General features: G+C 44.4%; 1 protein-coding gene across 1 annotated transcript in view; it reads left to right on the top strand.

Annotated features, from left to right (window-relative positions):
- The first annotated feature begins 10,575 nt into the window (after positions 1 to 10,575).
- VAMP5 (vesicle associated membrane protein 5) overlaps positions 10,576 to 20,653 on the top strand; it is a 38,023-nt gene continuing 27,945 nt past the window's right edge. Inside the window, exon 1 of the mRNA XM_063445556.1 lies at positions 10,576 to 10,965. Within this exon, the coding sequence (XP_063301626.1) occupies positions 10,963 to 10,965 (3 nt within the window). The 5' untranslated portion in view covers positions 10,576 to 10,962. The remainder of the gene's footprint in view (positions 10,966 to 20,653) is intronic.

Genomic DNA, 20,653 nt, shown 5'->3' with positions numbered 1-20,653 from the left:
TGAGAATTATGCTGTTATTTACATCAATTATTTTGGTAAATGAGAAAAATATAATTTGCATAATAATTTGGAACAGGGTGTTAAAAAGTTTTATTTATTTTCAAAAATGTACAGTGAAATACAAAAGACATTTATACAGGTTTCACCATACAGTATAGGGACGTTATACAGTTCATGTAGTAGATAATGTAACAGTGACACTTCACATTATGGTGATACAGGATTACCTTAGTAATTACTCAACTGTTGCGGTATCTGTGTCTGTATCAGTTTCCCAAGAGCCTTTCTTGTACAGGCGTGTGTTTTGTGTTGTCCGTAGTAGAGTGTACACTGGTCAGTGGCAGCTCTAGACTTGTTGAGGCCTTAGGCAAAACTCAAACATGAGGCCCACACTAAGACCCAAAGAGACAACATAAATAGGGGTTGCATTGTCTGTCTAAGGTGCTGTAGTTATATTGAAGGATGGGCTTGCAGCGCTGCACACAGAGAGCTAGTCTGTGTATTCATTGTTCAGAGGCCTGCAGTGTTGCGGCTCCCTTTACCGTGATGTGCAGGGCTGTATTAACATAGGGGCTGATGGAGCTGCAGCTCCAGGCCCAGGCCCATGGAATAGGCCCATTGATTTAAAATAAAATAAACCTCTTAGGGTTTCCACCTGGCTGGTATTTTATTGGCACAGCCAGTATTTGAGGCTGCTTGGCCGGTGCCGATATTGCAGTCATACTGGCAATACAAATGCTGGTATTTTTCTCAGTATAAACAGGGATTACTATGCAATACCAGCACTAGCCAGTAGGGGTCACTGTGTGTGGAGAGAGGCAGGGATAGGAAGTTCCAGCATATCTCTACTCACTGATCCATAGGGGAGCAGCTACAGAGAGTCCAGACAGCAACTCCCACCCTGCAGAGACAGCCTACAGCTCAGAAAAGTGAGGGATGGAGGGAAAGGCTGTAAGGAGACATACACTGAAACACTAAGGGAAATTGGGAAACATTATGACAGACACTCTGGGACATTGGGAGACATTATGACACAGACACTTGGGGACACAGAGACACAGTGTCCCCATGTCTCCCAGCCAGTGTTTCTGGTGTCTCAGTGTCCCCATGTCTCCCAGTGCCCCCTAGCCTCCAAGTGTCTCAATGTCCCCATGTTTCCCAGCCAGTGTCCCTAGTATCTGTGTCCCCATTTCTCCCAGTGTTTCCCTATGTCTTAGCCAGTGTCCCCTAGTCTCCCAGTGTCCCTGGTATCTCCGTGTCCCCAGTGACATGGGGACCCTGGAAAACATGGGGACATAGACACATGGGAATACTGGGGGACACAGGGAGAGATGGGGCAATGAGACGCTGTGATACATAGGGACACTGGGAGACATGGGGCACTGAGACCTGGGGTAATCGACACATGGGGACACTGAGTCATGAGGACACGGTGAGACATGGGGACACTGGGAGACTTGAGAAACTGGGAGCAATCCATCTATACAGCAGAATCAAACCAAGTAGTTTTTTGGTAATTTTACAGCATTTTCTTTTGTCACGACTTATGATTTACATCATGTGATATCACCCAAACATAATTAATTATGCAAATTAGTAAGGCCGGTATGTTTTTCCAAGAAAGGTGGCAACCCTATCTACTTTTCACATATCAAGCGCATCATTAGACACATTTATGCCAGGCTCAGGGTGCTGCCTGCATATTATGCCCTTAGTTGGCCAGCTTGCATGGTAGGCAGGCAGCCTGACATGCATTTATTCTAGGCTGGCCTTCCAATTCTTTGAGCAGACATGCTCCCTTTTTGGGCATGTTCGACCCTTTTGGCAGGTTACGTGATTTGCGTCAGTGGCACACCCTTTTACCGCGCCCATTGACTTCCTGCTTCACTGGACACTGTTGAAAGATGAAAACATAAATTAGAGAGAAATTAGCATAGGGTTTGTGTTTTCTTATAGCTGCTGTTTTATTTCCCTCCAGCACCATCTCCATCAGATACATGATGCTTGGGGGTGTTTTAGTGTTTTTTAGTTGATAAGATTCCGTAATTAGGCCCGTCATAATTGTCAGCACCAGGCCCACTGGGCTCTTAATCTGGCCCTGGTGGTGTGAGGTCAGAGACTAAAGTTTTGACATAAAGTGCACACTTAATTTGCAATAAATTAATGTAATCAGCAATTATGGTAATCGTTTATACACAACTGCAGGGTATGGTTACATGTATACATTGTGTATATGTAAGTGGCGCTTCCTATAAGGCGAACTAGGCAGCTGCCTAGGGCGCCATATAGGAGGGGGTGCCCTGCGCCCCATTGCCGGCCCTAATGCTGCAGCCGCCTGAGCGCTCTGTAAAGAGCCTCAGGCGGCTGCAGCACTGCCTCTCTCCTCACCTCCCCTTCCCTGTAGCGTGGCCGAGCTCCTCTCCGGTCTGCGGTACAGGAACATCCGTTTCCTGTACCCGGACGGACTGAAAGGAAGTGCATGCTCATTGTGCACTTCCTGTCAGTCCGGCTGGGTACAGGAAACAAACTCCTGTACCGCGGACCGGAGAGGTGCTCGGCCACGCTACAGGGAAGGAGAGGTGAGGAGAGAGACAGAACACAGGGAGGAGGAGGGGTGGGAGTAAAGAGAAAAACTACAATAATTACCACTATCATTATCAAAAACTACAATAATTACCATTATAGGGTTAAGAGTGATGGGAGTTTGCACCCAGACTACTTAAATGAGCTGAAGTAGTCTGGGTGCCTATAGTACTCATCAGTAACATCAGTATTATTCACTGAACAGTGAATTATCCGGAACTCCTATTTTAGTTTGGAATTTCAAAAGGGAATTTCACATATGAGGCAATAGATGGTGGACATTCTATTGTCTACTAATACAGACAGGGACTTCGGGTGGGGGAATTAAATGTGATAATGGGGGTGGACATGTTATTGTATCGTTCTTATAAAAAAAAAAAAAAAACACCTTCATTTTTTATCAATGGGGAGCTACTGATGCTTTCGTAGAATTATTTATTTCTGATATAGAATTACCTGCACAATGGATTATGTCATTTATAAAGTCACTTCCCTTTGCAGCCTATCCTATGTGGGTAAAATCACAAATAAACGGAGGGAGAGAATCAGGGGCCACAGATCCTCCATCAGGACTGCAATATGTAATAGAGCTTCGGACAAACCTGTTGCGTGCTATTTTCTTCAGATGGTACATTTTTTGCCATCGCTTAAATTCATTGGGATTGATTATATCCCTATATCCCCACATGAGGGCGATAGAGACACCAAACTCATGCGCCAGGAAGCATACTAGATCTATATCCTTGACATTGTTGCATCTCGGGATCTGAATAGAAAAAAAAAAAAACACCTAACATTTCTTTTGCATAGCGTTTGATTAATTCATGGCCAGGCTACCCATATATTTGAATGGCTAATTTTGAATTATTTTCTCTTATCTCGATGTATTTGAGATCCCTGGAATTTTACTATATATTTACTTTTTTTGCCAGCATTATTTACATTATTTTTTTTGTCATTTTGAAAACTAGAGACATAGTACATCGATTTTATTGCTGTGTATAATCTATTCATTAGTTTAGTTTGTTTCTCATTACATTGTAATAAAGACACTTTATCACAGTATTTTATCATTTGGCTACAATAACTGTTCAGTGTATCGCTTCATACTTCATAGATACTTGTCACATTCTGGTTATGTTTTTTTTTTCAGGACTGAAACATTGACCTTATTGTTGACTCTTTACCTGCTTCTCACAATAAAGCAGATGTTATTACCTTATTAAGACCTCAGGGTGCTCTCTATCAAATTATATATATATATACACACACACACACACACACACACACACACACACACACACACACACACACACTCCCTATTTTCCTATATATTGGATGTCAGGATTTAGCACCCAGGCAGGAAACCTTTATTTCTTTACAAGGAGAGTGCCAAGCTTTCATTATATATATATATATATATATATATATAAAATTGGATTTGATGTCTTAGTCCAGTAGACAAGATGCCAAAATACCAGAGTATTGCAGTATGCAATTATACCCTTTTTTTTTTTTTTTAATCAGACTAACATCATATTTCATAGACAAGCTTTCGAGAGTTTCCTCTCTTCATCGGGTGGGGGGGGGGGGGGGGGGGGGGGGGTTGTAGCAGAAGATATGCCTGAAAGTGAAAGGTGCAGGTTGGCTGAGAATATCCAGAAAAGGTAAATAACTCTCCTCTGTTTATTTACTTTTTCTGGCTATTGTCAGCCAACCTGCACCCCCTGATCAGGTCTGGTGTCTATAGTGAGCATTTGTGCTGGAGGGAGAGGCTGATTTTTGCCCTAAAGTTGTTAAAGCCCTCATTTTGTAGCACAGCATAGCACGCCCTAACGTCAGGAATGGGTTAAACTACAATAAATGTGTTATGAATCAGTCTGTGTAAATAAGATACATTGTTCTTGTTCTAAATAGAGAAAATTGATGACAAACTTACCGTAATTCTCTTTTCCTGGCTATTTCTCATGGCAGCATCACTTATGGGTAGCTCCTCCCTTAGCAGTCACACGACAGGAATTAGACCTATGGTATAAAGAGTCCCTCCTCCCCTTACACCACAGTCCAATTATAAAGCTGAAAATAAAAGAATGGGCGGGAACCCTGATGCTGCCATGAGAAATAGCCAGGAAAAGAAAATTACGGTAAGTTTGTCATCAATTTTCTCTATTCCTGGCTAATCATGGCAGCATCACTTATGGGTAATACCCAAGCTCACAGAACATAGGGTGGGAATAAAATTTTGATAAAATACACTGAACAGATTCGTATGCTGCAACTGAATTTAATATCAACGGGACAAAGAAACCGTAGACAAGACACTCTTCCCAAATGAGGTGGAAGGAGAATCCACATCTAGCTTGTAGTGTTTCATGAACGTCATCGGGGAAGACCAGGTGGCTGCCCTGCAAATATCATCGTATGGAACCTCTGCCCAATTAGCCCATGAAGTCGACAATGCTCTGGTAGAATGAGCTTTTATCTTCAGTGGAGGAGAACAATCTTTAGCGATATATGCCTTCCTGATCACTAGTGCAATCCTCTCCTGGCCCCCGAAGGGAAATGAAAAGCTGGTCAGTTTTCCTGTAAGAATCAGAACGTTTAAGGTACATAGACAGGCAGTTCATGACATCCAAACGTTGCCACTTGATCTCCTCTTGTGAAGAAGGATTGGGGTAGAAAGATGGAAGGACCACTCCTTGAGATAGATGAAAGCGAGAGACCACTTTAGGAAGAAATGCAGGTTTAGGTTTCAGGCATACCCCATCGTGATAGAATTGTAGACAAGAAGGTAAGGTAGAAAAGGCCTTGATCTCCGAAATTCTCCTAGTGGAAGTAATTGCCACTAAAAACAATGTTTTGTAAGTCAGGAGGGCAGCATCCAAATTCTCAAGAGGGACAAATAGATCCTCAGTCAGGTAGTCGAGAACTAGCGGAAGGTCCCAAGGAGGGGTAGTGGATCTCGAAGGAGGTCTCAACTTGGAAGCCGCCTTGAAGAACCTGGAGATCAATGGGTCTGAGGACCAAGAGGTGTTGCACAAAGCCTAAAGAGCCGACGACTGAACTTTAATAGTGCTGAGACTAAGGCCCTTATCCAGACCTTCTTGCAGGAACTCCAAGATCTCAGTGTTGCGAGGATGTATGAAGTCAACCTTCTTGGCCGAAGCCCATTCTTGAAACACATCCCAGATCCTATGGTAGCATGAGGAAGTAGAAGCTTTCCTTGAGTGCAAGAGGGTATTGACCACTGCTTCTGAAAGACCTAATCGTCGAAGTATTTCCTTTTCAAGACCCATACCCCCAATTTGAGGCGTTCTGGATGAGGATGGAATACTGGGCCCTGCGTTAGCAGATCCTCCAGAACAGGAAGGGGCCAAGGCTGTTCCCGGCTCAACATAGACAATAGGGGGAACCACCGCCTTCGAGGCCAAATTGGGATTTACGGCAATAACCTTCTTCCCTTCCGACCAAACTTTCCGCAGGAACCTGGTTATCATGGGTAGGGGAGGGAACGCATACCCCAGATCGAACGACCAAGGAAGAGAGAGAGCATCCTGGCCCAATGCCTGACTCTCCGGGTGGAGGGAGTAGTAATTCTCCACCTGACGATTCTGGAATGATGCCATCAGGTCGATCTGGGGCATGCCCCACCGATGGGCAATCCAAGCAAAAACTGACTGGTGAAGTTTCCATTCTCCCGGGAGAATTTCTGTTCTGCTGAGAAAGTCCGCCGTTACGTTCTCTGAACCCGGGAGATAGATAGCCTTTAGTCCCTGGAGATAGGTCATAGCCATCTTCATTAAAGGAGCTAGTTCCTTCAAGAGCAGTTTGCTCCTCGTGCCTCCCTGGTTGTTTACATATGAGGCAACCGCTCGGTTGTCTGTTTTGATCAACACCCAGGAATCTCTGATCCTTGGAAGGAACACCAAGACAGCCTTGGAAATAGCTCATAGTTCTCTTAGGTTCGAGTGAAGCCGACTCTCTTCTTGGGTCCACCTTCCCTGAGTCCACGAGGAATTGAAGTGGGCACCCCATCCAGAAGAACTGGCATCTGTCGTAATAATGTTCCATGGAGGCTCTTCCAACGGGAAGCCCTTCGCTAGATTCTTCCTGTTCTTCCACCAGTCCAACTCGTTTCTCACTGGCAGGGGCAGAGATATCTGTTCCCAATCCGTTTTCCCTCTGGCGAACTGGAGAAGGAAGCAACTCTGGACAGGGCGAAACTTCCATTGGGCCCACTTCACCAAACCTATTGTAGACGTTAAAGAACCCAGGAGACTCATGACTTCCCTTGCCGAGGCCATTTCGAGACCTTGAAGCTTCTCGACTTTGTTTTTGATCTTTATGACCATCTCTGGAGACAGGAACACACTGGCAGAAATGGTATTTATCACTGCTCCGAGGAACACGATAGTCTGAGACGGAATCAGGGAGCTTTTTTCTACATTCAGAAGCCACCTATGGTCTTGAAGGATGTTCATTGCCACCAATGTATGATTCTCTACTATCCTTCGTGATGGCCCTATGATGAGGATGTCGTCCAGGTAATGGAATATCTCGATACCTCTCATCCTTATGACAGCAATCAAAGAGACAAGGACCTTCGAGAAAGTTCTCGGCGCCAAGCTGAGGCCAAACGGTAGTCCTCGGAACTGAAAGTGTCTTCCCAAAGCCCAGAACCGAGGGAACTGCATGTGATTGTGGTTTATAGGGATTTGGTAGTAGGCGTCCCTTAAGTCTATTGAGGTCATCCAATCTCCCGTTTTTACGCTCTTTAGGATGGTCTGTAAGGATTCCATTTTGAAAGTCCTTACATCTAGCATGGAGTTCACTCCTTTCAGGTTCAGGATGAGACGCCACTTTCCATGGGGTTTTGGGGCCAAAAACACCGTGGAATAAATCCCCCGGAACCTTTCGTGTGTAGGGACTTCCTCTAACACCTTCTGTTCCAGAAGAGTGGAAATGCATGTCCTCATGGCCCTTCGTTTGACACCTGCTGACACACTTGATTTTTTGAAGAGAGCAGTATTTGGGCGAGAAGAAAATTCCATCCTGTAGCCCTCTTTTATGATGGAAGTGACCCACACGTCTGTGACATTTGCGGCCCATACCGGGTAAAAGAACTTCAGTCTTCCTCCCACCATACCCGGATGGGCCCGAGGGCCTTCAGAAGGTCTTCCCGGAGGTTCTGGCACCTCTACCTCTGGAAGCCTTATTGGATGAAGAGTGAGAGAAGGACTTCCACAAAGAATTTCTGGAATACTCCCTTCCCGGTTTGTAGCTTCTGCTGTCCCGAAAGGACCGATCCTTGAATCGCTTAGTTTTCCAGGAGGAGGAAAAGCTCTTTCTGCTTACTTGTGGCAAAAACGCTTTTTTCCCCATCGGCAGCTTTTTGAATAGCATCTTCCAGAATCTTACCAAACAGGAGATCCCCCTGGAACGGAAGACCACACAAGGACGCCTTGGAGACATAGTCCGCCCCCCAGGAATGAAGCCATAAGGCCCTTCTGGAGGCCACGGACAGGGCCATACTTTTGGCAATCATGCGAGTGATGTCCAGGGAGGCTTCTGAGCAGAATTTAGTAGCAAGGCTCAAGTCCTTGAGACTCTCCAGGAGATGTTCTCTGCGGACACCTTGACCAATGTCCTCCTCCAAATTAGCAAGCCAAACTCTCAAGGCCCTGGAGAGAGTGGTCAGTGCTACTGCCGGACGAAGGGCGGAGCCCAGCACCAAATAGGCTTTAAACAGATCTCCATCCATACGCTTTTCCATAGGCTCCCTTAAGTACGCCATGGAGTCTATAGGAAGCGCAGTCTTCTTAGCCATATGGATCACTGCAGCATCAACCTTGGGAACCGAATTCCATAGGCAGCAGTCCATGGCAGAATAAGGATAAATCCTCGGGAATTTGTTTTTCAAGGTGGACTTCCTTTCTGGCTTATTCCATTCCTGAAGGATCATGTCCCTAATTGAGGAATGTACCGGAAACGTTGGTCTAGTAGGTTTCAGGTCCTCAAAAAAACTGTCAGCCTCTCTCAATTCAGATTTTTCTTCCGTGAGACTAAGAGTGTCTCTGAGGAGGGTAATAAGTCTATCGATAGACTTTGAGTCCAGAGACCTGGAGGCATATTCAACTTCCTCCTCCCCCTCATCCGAGACCTCACACAGGTCAGGATCATCTCCAGAGCTGGAAGACTGAGGTTCCACTCTGTGTCTCTTAGGTGGACCACCATATCCCGTGGTAGACTTAAAGCCCTCAGCAATAGCACGGGAAATCCAAAGTTTAAGGTCGTCCTGCGGAGAACCCCTACTGGGGACATTAGCCGCTTCCGACAAGCATTCCCTGCAAAGGTTCCTTCCATGTGGAGACGGTGACGAACAATTGATGCATTTATTGGTCTTGTCCCTGGATTTTTTTGTTGGAGAATCCAATTGTTTGCTGGGGCTGAAAGAAAGCCATATATAACATATATTACAGGCTCAGTATGGCACTCTTTTTAACAACCCCCCTTTAAAAAAACAAAAACAAATGGCTCACCTATGTTTTCTAGAGAGGGATCTAGCAGAGGCAGAGGGAGAATCCATACTACAAAAGGAACAAAGGAAAAATAAAAAAAAAATACAATTCCCAAGAATTCAAAACCAAACTGACAAGCAAACCCAAAGCTCCCAGCAATAAAAACATAAAAAACAGGCAATCCTACCTCATAACTGCAGAAAAACACAGCAGAACAGGAGAACCGGCGAGCACTCAGACCGCAAATCAGACGCCCTGAACAGCTGACACAGCGCACAGGCAAGTGTCAGCCTTCCCCTGTTTAAATATCGCTGCGTCCAGTCCGCGCATGCGCAGAGCACTGGAACGCACGCCATGCGTTCCAAACCTCACGGTCGACGCGAGGCACTTCCGGGTTCGCCAATTCCGCGGCTGGAACGCACACCGCAGACAACAGCAACGCTGGACCCCCAGAACCGCCGAGAAAGGCCAAAATACAGCCCCCCCACAGGGACAGCTACTCCCAGCAAGCCCCCAGGAGGCAATACAGGGCATGCAGACAGGAAAACAAACTCCCAACTGAGCACACAGAACCATCCATCAGGATGACTGCAGCATGGATTCTAAAGCACTGCCAACAAGGTAAGGGGGGGGGGGGGGGGGGTTTCGACCCCAATTACTAGGGGCACTTCCAATAACCAGGGGGAATTTTTAAGGATAACCAACCCCATGAAGCTTAGAACAGTGTCTCCCTCAGAACACTAGACATATATCCCACGCAGCAGTTCAGTACTTACTCTGAACCTGACCCAGTTAGTCCTGCTCATGCAGGCTGTTTACTGGGTCCTTCAAATGAAGAGAGGCTGAACTTCATTTGGAACGAACCCACGACAAACACAGGAAGGTGGCCATAAAATGTAAAAAGTCCTGTAGAACTTGCTAAGGACAGGAAAAAAGACTGTGGTGTAAGGGGAGGAGGGACTCTTTATACCATAGGTCTAATTAATTAATTCATCTAATTAATTCCTGTCCTGTGACTGCTAAGGGAGGAGCTACCCATAAGTGATGCTGCCATGATTAGCCAGGAATTACAGTTTATTTACATACATTGTCATTAATAAGTCCCTAAAATCCCTTTAAAACAGCCCTGCCCCCCTGGCCACACACATAACCACACCACTAAAATTAAAATGTCCCTCTTTGAAATGTTGGGGGTTATGAGAATGTGTTGAGACTGTGTGGTGGTGGGGTAATAAAAAAAAACACCACCACATAATCACAAGACAGCAGTTTTAGAAAAAGAACCAAAAGTCTCATCATCACAATTTTGAAAACAAACCATTAATCCGTTTCCTATCACGCTCAGCCAGACTGTGGACGAGTTAAGACTTGTTTACCTTGGCTAGTTCCTGCTGGGTAACCCCCACCAATGGTATGAGTGGGGCACTGTGGGTGTGAATTGCACGCTGGCTCCTTATAATATATAGGCGTGGTAACCAGGCTGAGACCTGAATGTCATGTTTGTCTCCGGCACTGATTTGGGGACAATGTGTCACTCCCAGGCTCTTTCCTTATTCTCACCCAGGCAGAGCGATTTCCCTGCTGACCGCTGCTGAGTGCTGGGATCTGCAGGCTATTTACAGCAGCTGTTCGACTCCTCCTACAACAGACACAGAAAGAACTTTGAAACCAAACACAGAACAGAACTCCAGAGACAGTACAGAGAACTAAACACCGGGTGAAAACACACAAGGTGGAGGGGAGTCACAATGTATCTCCATTGGACACATTAACACACAAAGTTCCAGGAGGACACAGGCAAAGCCCGAAACACAACATATCAAGCACACACTGAATCCTAGTAGCCTGCCAGACTGCCACCATGGTAAGTGCAAGCCTGTGTTTCATAATAAAACCAGGGGTAGGCTCCCTCTAGCTACCCTGCATTCCTACCACCACCACCCCCTTCAGCCTCACCTTCTTTTCTGTAACAACTACTCCCATCACCCTAATCAGTCACAGGTGAAATAAAGCCACCTTCTGTCTCCCCTTCTCCACAGCTTGCATTTTATTTCCTACTTGTTTCACTTTCATATGTGGTTAGATAATGTTTCATTAGAGACAGAGTAGTGCACAGCGAACTTTCAAAAAGATATTTTTTAATGAATGTAAATCCACTCATTTAAGTACTGCTCGACCTATTTACATATTTTATAAATATGAAACGTATCAGGTGTTTGCACAAAATGATAACCTATTAGTCTGTATTTGTTTACATGATTTAGTTGTTTTTGAGAGTTTATCTAATATTTAAATACTCTAGATAGGAGTTAATGTCTAAATAGTTGTGTGATAGGATCTCTGGTGCTTTACACATTCTCTTTAATATTAAGATTTTAGTTATTTTTTCAGAAGTCTGCTCATCCTGAGACAATAAGATTTTGTCACTCACATCATGGGCTGGTCTAAGACTTTGTGCTGCTTGGTTTCCCAACAGTTTTCAGACTCTTACACAAATATCAAAATTCCCATTTCATCAACTCTCCTTGACACCATCTCATGAATTGCCCATCAGCTGATTTCATCTTCTGCTGTTGCCATAACACATTTAAATATAGATATTCACATTTTTATTTGCTCTAACAGTTCTTCATATATTCCTTTTCCAGTTATTATGCCCCTAAAACTGTTCCTTCTTGGCAGGTTATGCCCCTGCCCCCAGTCTCCCTTTATCTACCCCATCTATCCTCTCCTGTTGCCTGCCATATTCCCATTTCCACTGCCTCCAAATTGTTATTCCTTTTCTAATTAACATCATAACTTCTTAAAATAAAGCACTTTCAGTACTGTTTATCAACGTTGGTATTTAAGGACACGTGTGTGACCTTTACTTATCTAATGTGTTTTGTGTTGGGGCTGACCATGAAAATGTTCCATTGCAAGTTTACTGTTCTGGTTGCAGGATAATCTGAGGAACCTGGCACCCAGACCAATTCATTGAGCTGAAGTGGTCTTGGTGATTATAGTGTCCCTTTAAATAAAGTTTTTTTTTTTTTTTTTTTATGAGTATCTCCTAAAGGAACATTTTGCATGGTCGTAATAGGAGAAACTTTCACTCTCTTATTTTTTTAATGTAACTTACACAAACAGTTTCATAGCCTCCATCCACTCAGGTTTAAATCGTGCTTTAGCTAGTCTGCATCTATCTAGAATGATGTCAAATAAGATAGTGCAGATAAACAACTAGGAGTCACCCAGTGAAACTTGATCACTGTACAGTAACCTATCATTACTTAATCCATCAAATGACTCAAATTATAACCCAAACTGATAGCTGTGCAATTAAATTGGAAGAAGAGGTCTAGTCCGGGAGTACAGGAAGTGTCTAGAATATTACAGCAGAAAAATCCTTCAATGCTCGAATCTCTCAATATGTAATTCCCCACTTGCAGAGTTTCACTAGAGCAAGAATTGTTGTTCAAAGTAATATTCGAATTTAAGGTCAAAGTAACCGAATTGGCAACAATGCTGATTTGGAAATTGTTTCCAATTTGACTATTTTGGCCTTAAATGTAAAATGAACTTTGAATTCCCAACAGTTCTCACTTTAGTGAATAACCCTGTTTTTGTTTAAATTGGGATCATATCCAGCCTTGACTCCCAGAACCTTTCTAACAGCCTTTTGAGGTGTAAATACTAAACAGTGAGATGGTGAACATGATTTAAATGATAAAATCAAGGCAAAGATAGTCTTGATTTGGGAAGATTTTCTTATTTATGTATTTTGGCACGTTTTCCAATTTAGTTACAAAATGCAGCTGCAAACTTTTAATTTATTCTGCTCCATTCAGCCAGGCAAATATAATGCAAACACACCTACACTTTAGCTCCATCCTGTTGTCACTCAATTTTAAGAGGAAGTGGTGAGACATAGAAAGAAAAAAACAGCTGTGCTAAGCTCTTGCATCCCTGATGTGAATGTAGCCTATATAGCTAAGCTATACAGCCACTCCTGACACCATAACCACTACTGTAGTCTTGTTGTTATGCTTGGAGGCTTCCTTTAACCCCTTAAGGACCAAACTTCTGGAATAAAAGGGAATCATGACATGTCACACATGTCATGTGTCCTTAAGGGGTTAAAGGACCACTATAGTGCCAGGAAAACATACTCGTTTTCCTGGCTCTATAGGGTCCTTGGGTCCCCCTCACCCTCTGGGCCCCCCTCCGCCAGGCTTTAGGGTGAGGAAGGAGTTAATCCCTTTCCTTTTTTCCAGCGCAGGGCTCCCTCAGCGCGCACATTCAGCCAGTCACATAGGAAAGCATTCTCAATGCTTTCCTATAGACGTTGGTGTCTTCTCACTGTGAAAATCACAGTGAGAAGCGCGGAAGCGCCTCTAGTGGCTGTCAATGAGACTGTTCCTTCTTGGCAGGTTCCTTTATCTACCCCATCTATCCTCTCTTGTTGCCTGCCATATTCCCATTTCCACTGCCTCCAAATTGTTATTCCTTTTCTAATTAACATCATAACTTCTTAAAATAAAGCACTTACAGTATTGTTCAGTACCTTTGCCCCCTACATGGACATTTTCATACAACACTCTAGGTCCAGTTTCTGGAAATTTCTTTGAGATTGTCATAACCTGTTTGGTTCCTGGAGGCTTAGACATCCTAAAAGACTATACCTCTTATTCTCCGCCACTTGACATGTTTTTGAGCCTGGATTGTATTTTTTTTTTTAATTCTTTATTTTTGCGTGCATGTTATTACAAGAATACATTTGCGATGCAGCAACAATAGTCATCAATAAAAAAGGTATACAAGTAGAAACAAGTAGTTGTCTGACATCCTGGAGTGAGCACTTTTTTATACGTTTTTAAGCAATCTGTGTGCAGGTTGGGTTTGTGCGCTTGACCTGTGTGTTCGTGCTGTGTGTTTCAAGCTTGGTGTAAGGTATGCTTTGGGTTGTAGGTAGGTGCGGGTAGGTAAGGGCTATCACTTGGTAATCTCTTGTGTCGAGCGTCCCTATTCTGGTTGTTGAGTCTGCGTTTCTTGGAGTGTGTTTCCCTAGTACCTAGGGTGTGTAGGTGGGGATTGGAGACCGAGTGGGCATAGAGAGCTCTGGCTACCTTGTGTCCCTGAGTGTGGTGGTGGTGGGTGTGCCCTTTACCTATGGTGTGCTTGCTCCTGACCATGGGAGCTGCGGGGGGGTAGGAGAGTGTGAGTGTCGCCTCTCTTCATTGTAGGGTGGGTATTCTGTGCCGTGTGTGTGTGTTTTGTCTCGTGCGCAGGCTAGTCGGGTTGAACCTATGCTGTGCATGCATTGATATATTAGGTTGTGTAGCTTTGCATGCTGATAGTGAGAGAGCCAGAAAGGCTGCGTAGGGTTATACGTGTATAAACAGGTGATCAAAAGAACATATAGAATGAACAAGGGTGGTATAACCGTGCTGTATCTTGTATGGGGGTCTTGCCCGTATCTTGTATGTATGTCCTCCGGTGGGTTCAGGTGTCTTGCTGTGGACTGGTCTCTAGGGGTTGTTCAGTGTCCATATTCCTTCTTTGAGCGCTCTTGGCCCTTGGTACAAATGGGACAACTCGTTTCGGGTCCCAGTTGTCCGTCGTTGGCCTCTGTGGTGGATTAGTTGCAATTGGGGTTGCCAGTCCCAGTGCCTCCAGTAGCTTGGGTGCGTCCTCCATCGAGGGGACTGTGTGCTGGTTTTCGTTCTGGTGTACTACCAGGGAGCCGCTGCTTCCCCACCTGTAAGTAATGCCCGCAGCTCTCAGGTCGCTGGCGAGCGGGTGGAAGGTTTTGCGCCAGGCGAGCGTGGCTTTTGTGAGGTCTTGGAAGAAATTCAGGTTCGCGCCCTCGAACTCCAGGGGTGTTTTGCCTTTAAGTGCCGACATTATCTGTATTTTGTCCTGTAGTGTTGGACATTTTGAGGATGACATCCCGGGACGTGTTTTGTGGGGCCCTTGCTGTGACAGGTAGGCGGTATATTTCCACCGCGGCAAGTTTCTTTGCCGTGGCTGGAGGCAGGATTGTGGCTAGTAAGCGCCTGGAATAGTGTGGTAATTCCTCTTGCGGGGTCTCTGCTGGGATGCCCCTGATTTTAATGTTGGTACGTCTTTGCCGTTCTTCCAATACTGTTAGCTGTGCAGCCATTGCCCTTTGTTGGGTCCACATTTGTTGTAGTGAGTCCTGAATCTCGGACTGGTGTTCTTGTAGGCTGACTATGTTTGTTTCTTTCGGACATCTGTACTCTTTCCGTGATTGCCTTGATGTCCTGTTTGATGGGGGCAAGTTCTGCTGCTAAAATTTTATGAAAGTCCGTTAGTAGTATTTTTAATTCATGCCTGGTGGTTGGAGTCATATCAGCAGATTCGTCTGGGCTTACCGGCCGTTCTGACGGTGATTCCCTGGATGTGGTCAGCCCCGTTTGTTCTTGGCGGTGAGTGTGTGTTACTGGGCGCGGGGAGTCGACCGGGCCTGTTTTGGCCTGCATTGGCCGTTGGAGCATGGCCCCGATGTCTCTGTTGTCCGCCTGGTGTTGCGGTCGCTGTGAGCGGCGTCCCATGCAGTCAGCCTGAGCTGTTGCCGTGTCGGATGCCCTTTCCCAGACCTGCCTCGAGGCTCGTGTGTGCTAGCGTGGAGTAGGTCCCTGTTTCACGCCTCCGCTTGGGCTGGTGAGAAGCCGCGAGGAATGGCATCAATCGCCTCGGGGTGGGTTGAGGAGTATTTTTACCCACTTTTTGCGGGTGGATGGGCTGTTATTCTATCATTTTGCGCCGATTTGTTCGTTTTTTGGAGGAGCTTACAGAGATGGCGTCTTGTCAGGATGAAGGTCAGGCTCCACCCCCCCTCCTGGATTGTATTTTTTGCTCCCAGGACTTAGCAAATGAGATTGTATATGCACACATTCACAAGATCACCTGGTCAGACCATGCAATAGTGAAGACACATTTTCCAGGTTGACCTCTCCTTCTTGGCCTCGCCTGGAGAACGAATTATTCCATACTCAGGGAGCCATATATGGCACTAATGGTTGTCCTTGAATTACTCATCTATTCAGCTAACAATGAGACCCCAGGGGAGAGAGATGGCCCTGACCAGCTGTGTGGGGAAAAGGATGTTACTTGGAAGCTGAGCACTAAGAAGGTTCTGACAAAGCTTTTTGAGGATAAAGCTGTCCCTTTAGGAAGTGGACCAAATATAATAGTAAAAATAGAAAATTAATCCAGGCACTCCAAATGAATTCAAAGAAAAAGGCAATTTATTGGAACCAGCAGCTACAAAGCTTGATAAAGACCCTTAGGGGTTGAAACGTCGCTTTGTAGCTGCTGGTTCCAATTAATTGCCTTTTTCTTGGAATTCATTTGGAGTGCCTGGATTCATTTTCTATTTTTACTATTATATTTGGTCCATTTTGGTACTGGGACATATCCAGTGAAGCACCCTGGATTCCTTGGCAAGGGGTGGAGTGCACTTCCATCAATTTTCTACCTTTAGGAAGTGGGTGACGTTACCTGGTGACGTTGGGGCCCAAAGAGGTTGAGTGGTTTACATAGAAAATGGGTGTGGCTAAAAGTGTTATGTTTGTGAAGGGGAGGAGTTAGCAATATAGCCACACCCACCCAAGGGACATCAAAACTGTTTGTGCGGCCAGGCATCAGTGACCCTAGGATCGGGCCTGTGTACCACAATTATTTGCTTACTACAAGGTGGGCTATGTTACCCAGGTTGGTCTACTCTCAAATAGGGCCAGGTGAGTCTCTCTGGAAGAGTTTCTATTGATCCACTGCATACCATCCTTTTTATCCTAACCCTGCCCTCATCCAGTTACACCTTAGCCAGGCTTTACAACACTCTCTGCGACTGTGGAAGGAGTATAGGGATGTACCTGTCAGATAACAAACTAATAAATGATAGCATTCTGAATGAAATGGGAAAGCTCTTACGGAGGCTTTTCCCAGTTTGTGAGCTCATTCTCCATGGACCCCTTGCAGGGCTTACTTAGAAACTTTTTCTTAGAAGAAAGATTGCTGTTGTTGTTTTTTTTTAGCAGTAGCATTCACAGATATATGTGCATGCCAATGGATTGATTTTGTTTACATGTCTCTCTAATGACACCAATACCTTTCAACTTGCAAAAACCTCCACATCATATATACCTATCATGGTGTTCTAGCTCAGTGGCTCCCAAACCAGTCCACAAGGCTCCCTTACCAGTCCAGGATTTAAGGATTGTTTGTAATGTGTTTCCCCCCCCCCCCCCTTCTAAAACACCCTAGTAACTGGGTAATCCCTAAATCCTGGACTGGTAGGGGAGCTTTGAGGACTGGTAAAAGAATTGCTGTTCTAGCTTGATCAGCTCAAAATATTGCAATCCCAGTGGCATACCCCACACAGTGCTCCGCTAACATAGGTCTTGCACCATTGCAGCTTTCAACTTTACTCCTGCAATACTGTGGTGACAGATATCCCAATTTGCAAAAATAAATTGTCACAGGAAGAATCTGTCTTCACTTCCCGCTCATTTATATATTTGCATACCGCCCAAGTATCCCTATTTAGGAGGGGCAGATCCTATTTTTGCTATTTTTGGTCCAAATCCCTCTGTCCCTTTTTTCCATTTTAATGTCACATTTCTGTCTAAAAGCTTCATATCGTTGCATACCTCCCAATAGTCCAGATTTCAGCGAGACAGTTACAATTTTCCGGTACTGTCTGGCTGTCCCAACTTAGTTTCCCTGCTGTCCCGCTATTTTAACTCCACCTCTGCATGAGGACATCCAGTGACACCCAAAACCCGATAAGAAAGCATTGTATAATGCTTTTCTGTGGGGGAAGTACTAATGCAAGTGTAACCATTGCTGCGCATGCGCATTAGGTCTCCCTACTGACATCAGCCCGAGGTGGAGCCCGAGCCAGCACCAAGGGACGATGAGGTAAGTAAAAGCTTGAGGATTTGCAATAAATAAAGGAAGTTCAGAGACATGCATCTTTTTTTATTTTAATTATTTACTTTTAATTCATTATCTATAATAATTCATTCAAAAAATGTGGGTCGCCCTTGGTAAGACCCAAACTGTGGTTGCAGGACTCTGGGATCACTGTGTTAAAGAAATATATATATATATAGCTTTTTTTTTTTTTTTTTATGAAGTATATGTAAACAAAATGAGAAAAGCGTACTACCTTTAGTATATGACATGATCCATCAGCCATTTACATGCACCTTGGGCCAGACAGTGTTTGAAACCGACAGTTTTAGTCTCTATAGTCTTGCCTGTGTCACTCCATAGAATACCAATAATCAATTTTTTTTTTAGAAGTTTGGAAGAGTTGGGGATTCATGATACTTCTCTACCTACAGGTGCCAGTGATATAAATTCAGAACTAATAACTATATAACCACACAGTCATAACATACAGAAAATGTAAACAGGAAATAAAATACCAAAACACTTGCTTCAACACTTACATGATGAAAAACATGGTGCAACAAGGGAAACATTGTTTTTATTCGCAGAAAAGAGAAGGAACCTGATCATAATATTAACATTAACAATAATTGCTAGCGAGGCACACAGTCAACACTTAGCAGGAAGACTCCAAGTACCATAATCACTATAGCCCACCGTACTATTTATGGTGCCAGAGATGCCTTGTCGTCCTCTCACGAAAAAGTGTCAAAACGTTTTAGAACGCTTTGAAAACTTACCCAAAATGGTTTTAACTACTTACTGTGGATGGGGCCAGGCCACTCCTGCCAACTTAACAACTCAGTGGTCTGTAGTGGTTATGGTGTTTTGAGTGTTTCATTAAATCTGCCTCTTTCATTTCACTTTCCTACTCTAAAATTCTTCATTTTGGCTGGTTATTGTATTGTAGTATATGATGTCACAGCTCCATAAACCTACTCTTCCCGTCTCATTCTTCTAATCTACCTGATTTCTACAGTAGAAAGAAAAAGAATAAAAGGAGACCAGGCATTCAAAACGCTTCAGAAATATAATACTAAGACTAAAGTAATGTAGTGCACTGCATACCAGTTAATCCTTAGGGAACACCAGGTGGTTACCGGTCCCAGGTAAAATAGAATAAACAGTGCATGACAAATAAGTGCCCAACATAGTAATAAAAAACTTTTTGTGCATTTACAGGAAACGCACAATGCACAGGAACACAGAGGAAGCCAATCCAAAAACGTAAACATTTCAAATATTCTAGTCCTTAATCATAGGAATGAAGGCCTGGAAGGTCTGATACGTGTAAGGTTGTGGCTTGGTTCCCTTTTCTTGCTGTGCATTGTACCTTTCCTGTAAGTGGCAATAATTGTATTTTTCATTACTTTGACGAGTTCTTGTTTTGGTGTGCTCTGTTTAAAGGGATCCACTTAGCACCAAAACAACTTTAGCGTAAAAAGGGATATTATAGACAAACTAACTTTAGCTTGCTGAAGCAGTTTTAATGTATTGATCATGCCCTTGCAGTCTAACTGTTCAGTTCTCTGCCATTTAGGAGTTAAATCACTTTGTTTAGCAACACTATTCACACCTCCCTGCATGTGACTTACACAACCTTACTATACTCTTAATGTAAAGAGACATCTAATGTTTTAACCTTTATTGCACAGTCTGTTTAATTTATTTTTTTTAAATCTCCCAATCTGTTAATAAGCTCCTAGAGCAGGCAGGAACCTCCTGCGTGTGATTAAAGTTTATGGGGAGGGAATGAGACACATTGGGGAGGTAGAGCGAGGGAATGAGACACATGGGGAGGTAGACTTTGGGAATGAGACACACGGGGGTGTGGGAATGAGACTGTGAAAATGAGATACAATAGGGAATAGACTGTGAAAATGAGAGACGCTAGGGGTGACTGTGGGAATGAAACACTTTGGGGGGGACTGTGGGAATGAGACACATGAGGAGTAGACTGTGGGAATAAGACACTTTGGGGAGGGTCTGTGGGAATGAGACACGGGGGCCATGGGGAGGAAATAAGACACAAGGAGGGACTGGCTGAGAAAATAAGACACATAGAATGGAAACACTGGGGGAATGAGACACATGGAATGGAGTGGCTGGGGGTAATGAGACACATGGAATGGAGTGGCTGGGGGTAATGAGACACATGGAATGAGGGGCTGGCGGAGTGACACAAAGAAACATAGGCTAGGGGTGGAAAAGAATGTGCTGGTGGAAAGAGACACACAGGGGGGCTGGGAAGAGGAGAAAGAGAAACAGAGGTGTTGGAGGTGCAAAAAGACAAAGGGGGTCTGGGGAAGGAGCAAAAGAGACAGACAAGGGCTGGGGGGGAGACACAGAGGGGATGGGGAAGGGGAGAAAGAGATACGCAAAAGGGGGTAAGAATTCAATAGGGGGATTACAGGACGCACAGGTGAAGATGCATTTTTTCGGTGGAAGGAAGTGCATCTTTGCTTGTGTAGCCGAAAACCCTTGTCAGTAAGCACAGAAAATGTTTCAGGGTATTGTAGTTCAGATAAAAGTTGAAAACTGATAACTGAACTACAAGTTCCAGAAAATGATGTTCTGCCCATTCTCCC

The sequence above is a fragment of the Pelobates fuscus genome, chromosome 3, assembly GCF_036172605.1.
Source record: "Pelobates fuscus isolate aPelFus1 chromosome 3, aPelFus1.pri, whole genome shotgun sequence".
NCBI lineage: Eukaryota > Metazoa > Chordata > Amphibia > Anura > Pelobatidae > Pelobates > Pelobates fuscus.
This window is presented reverse-complemented; position numbering and strand designations above follow the sequence as displayed.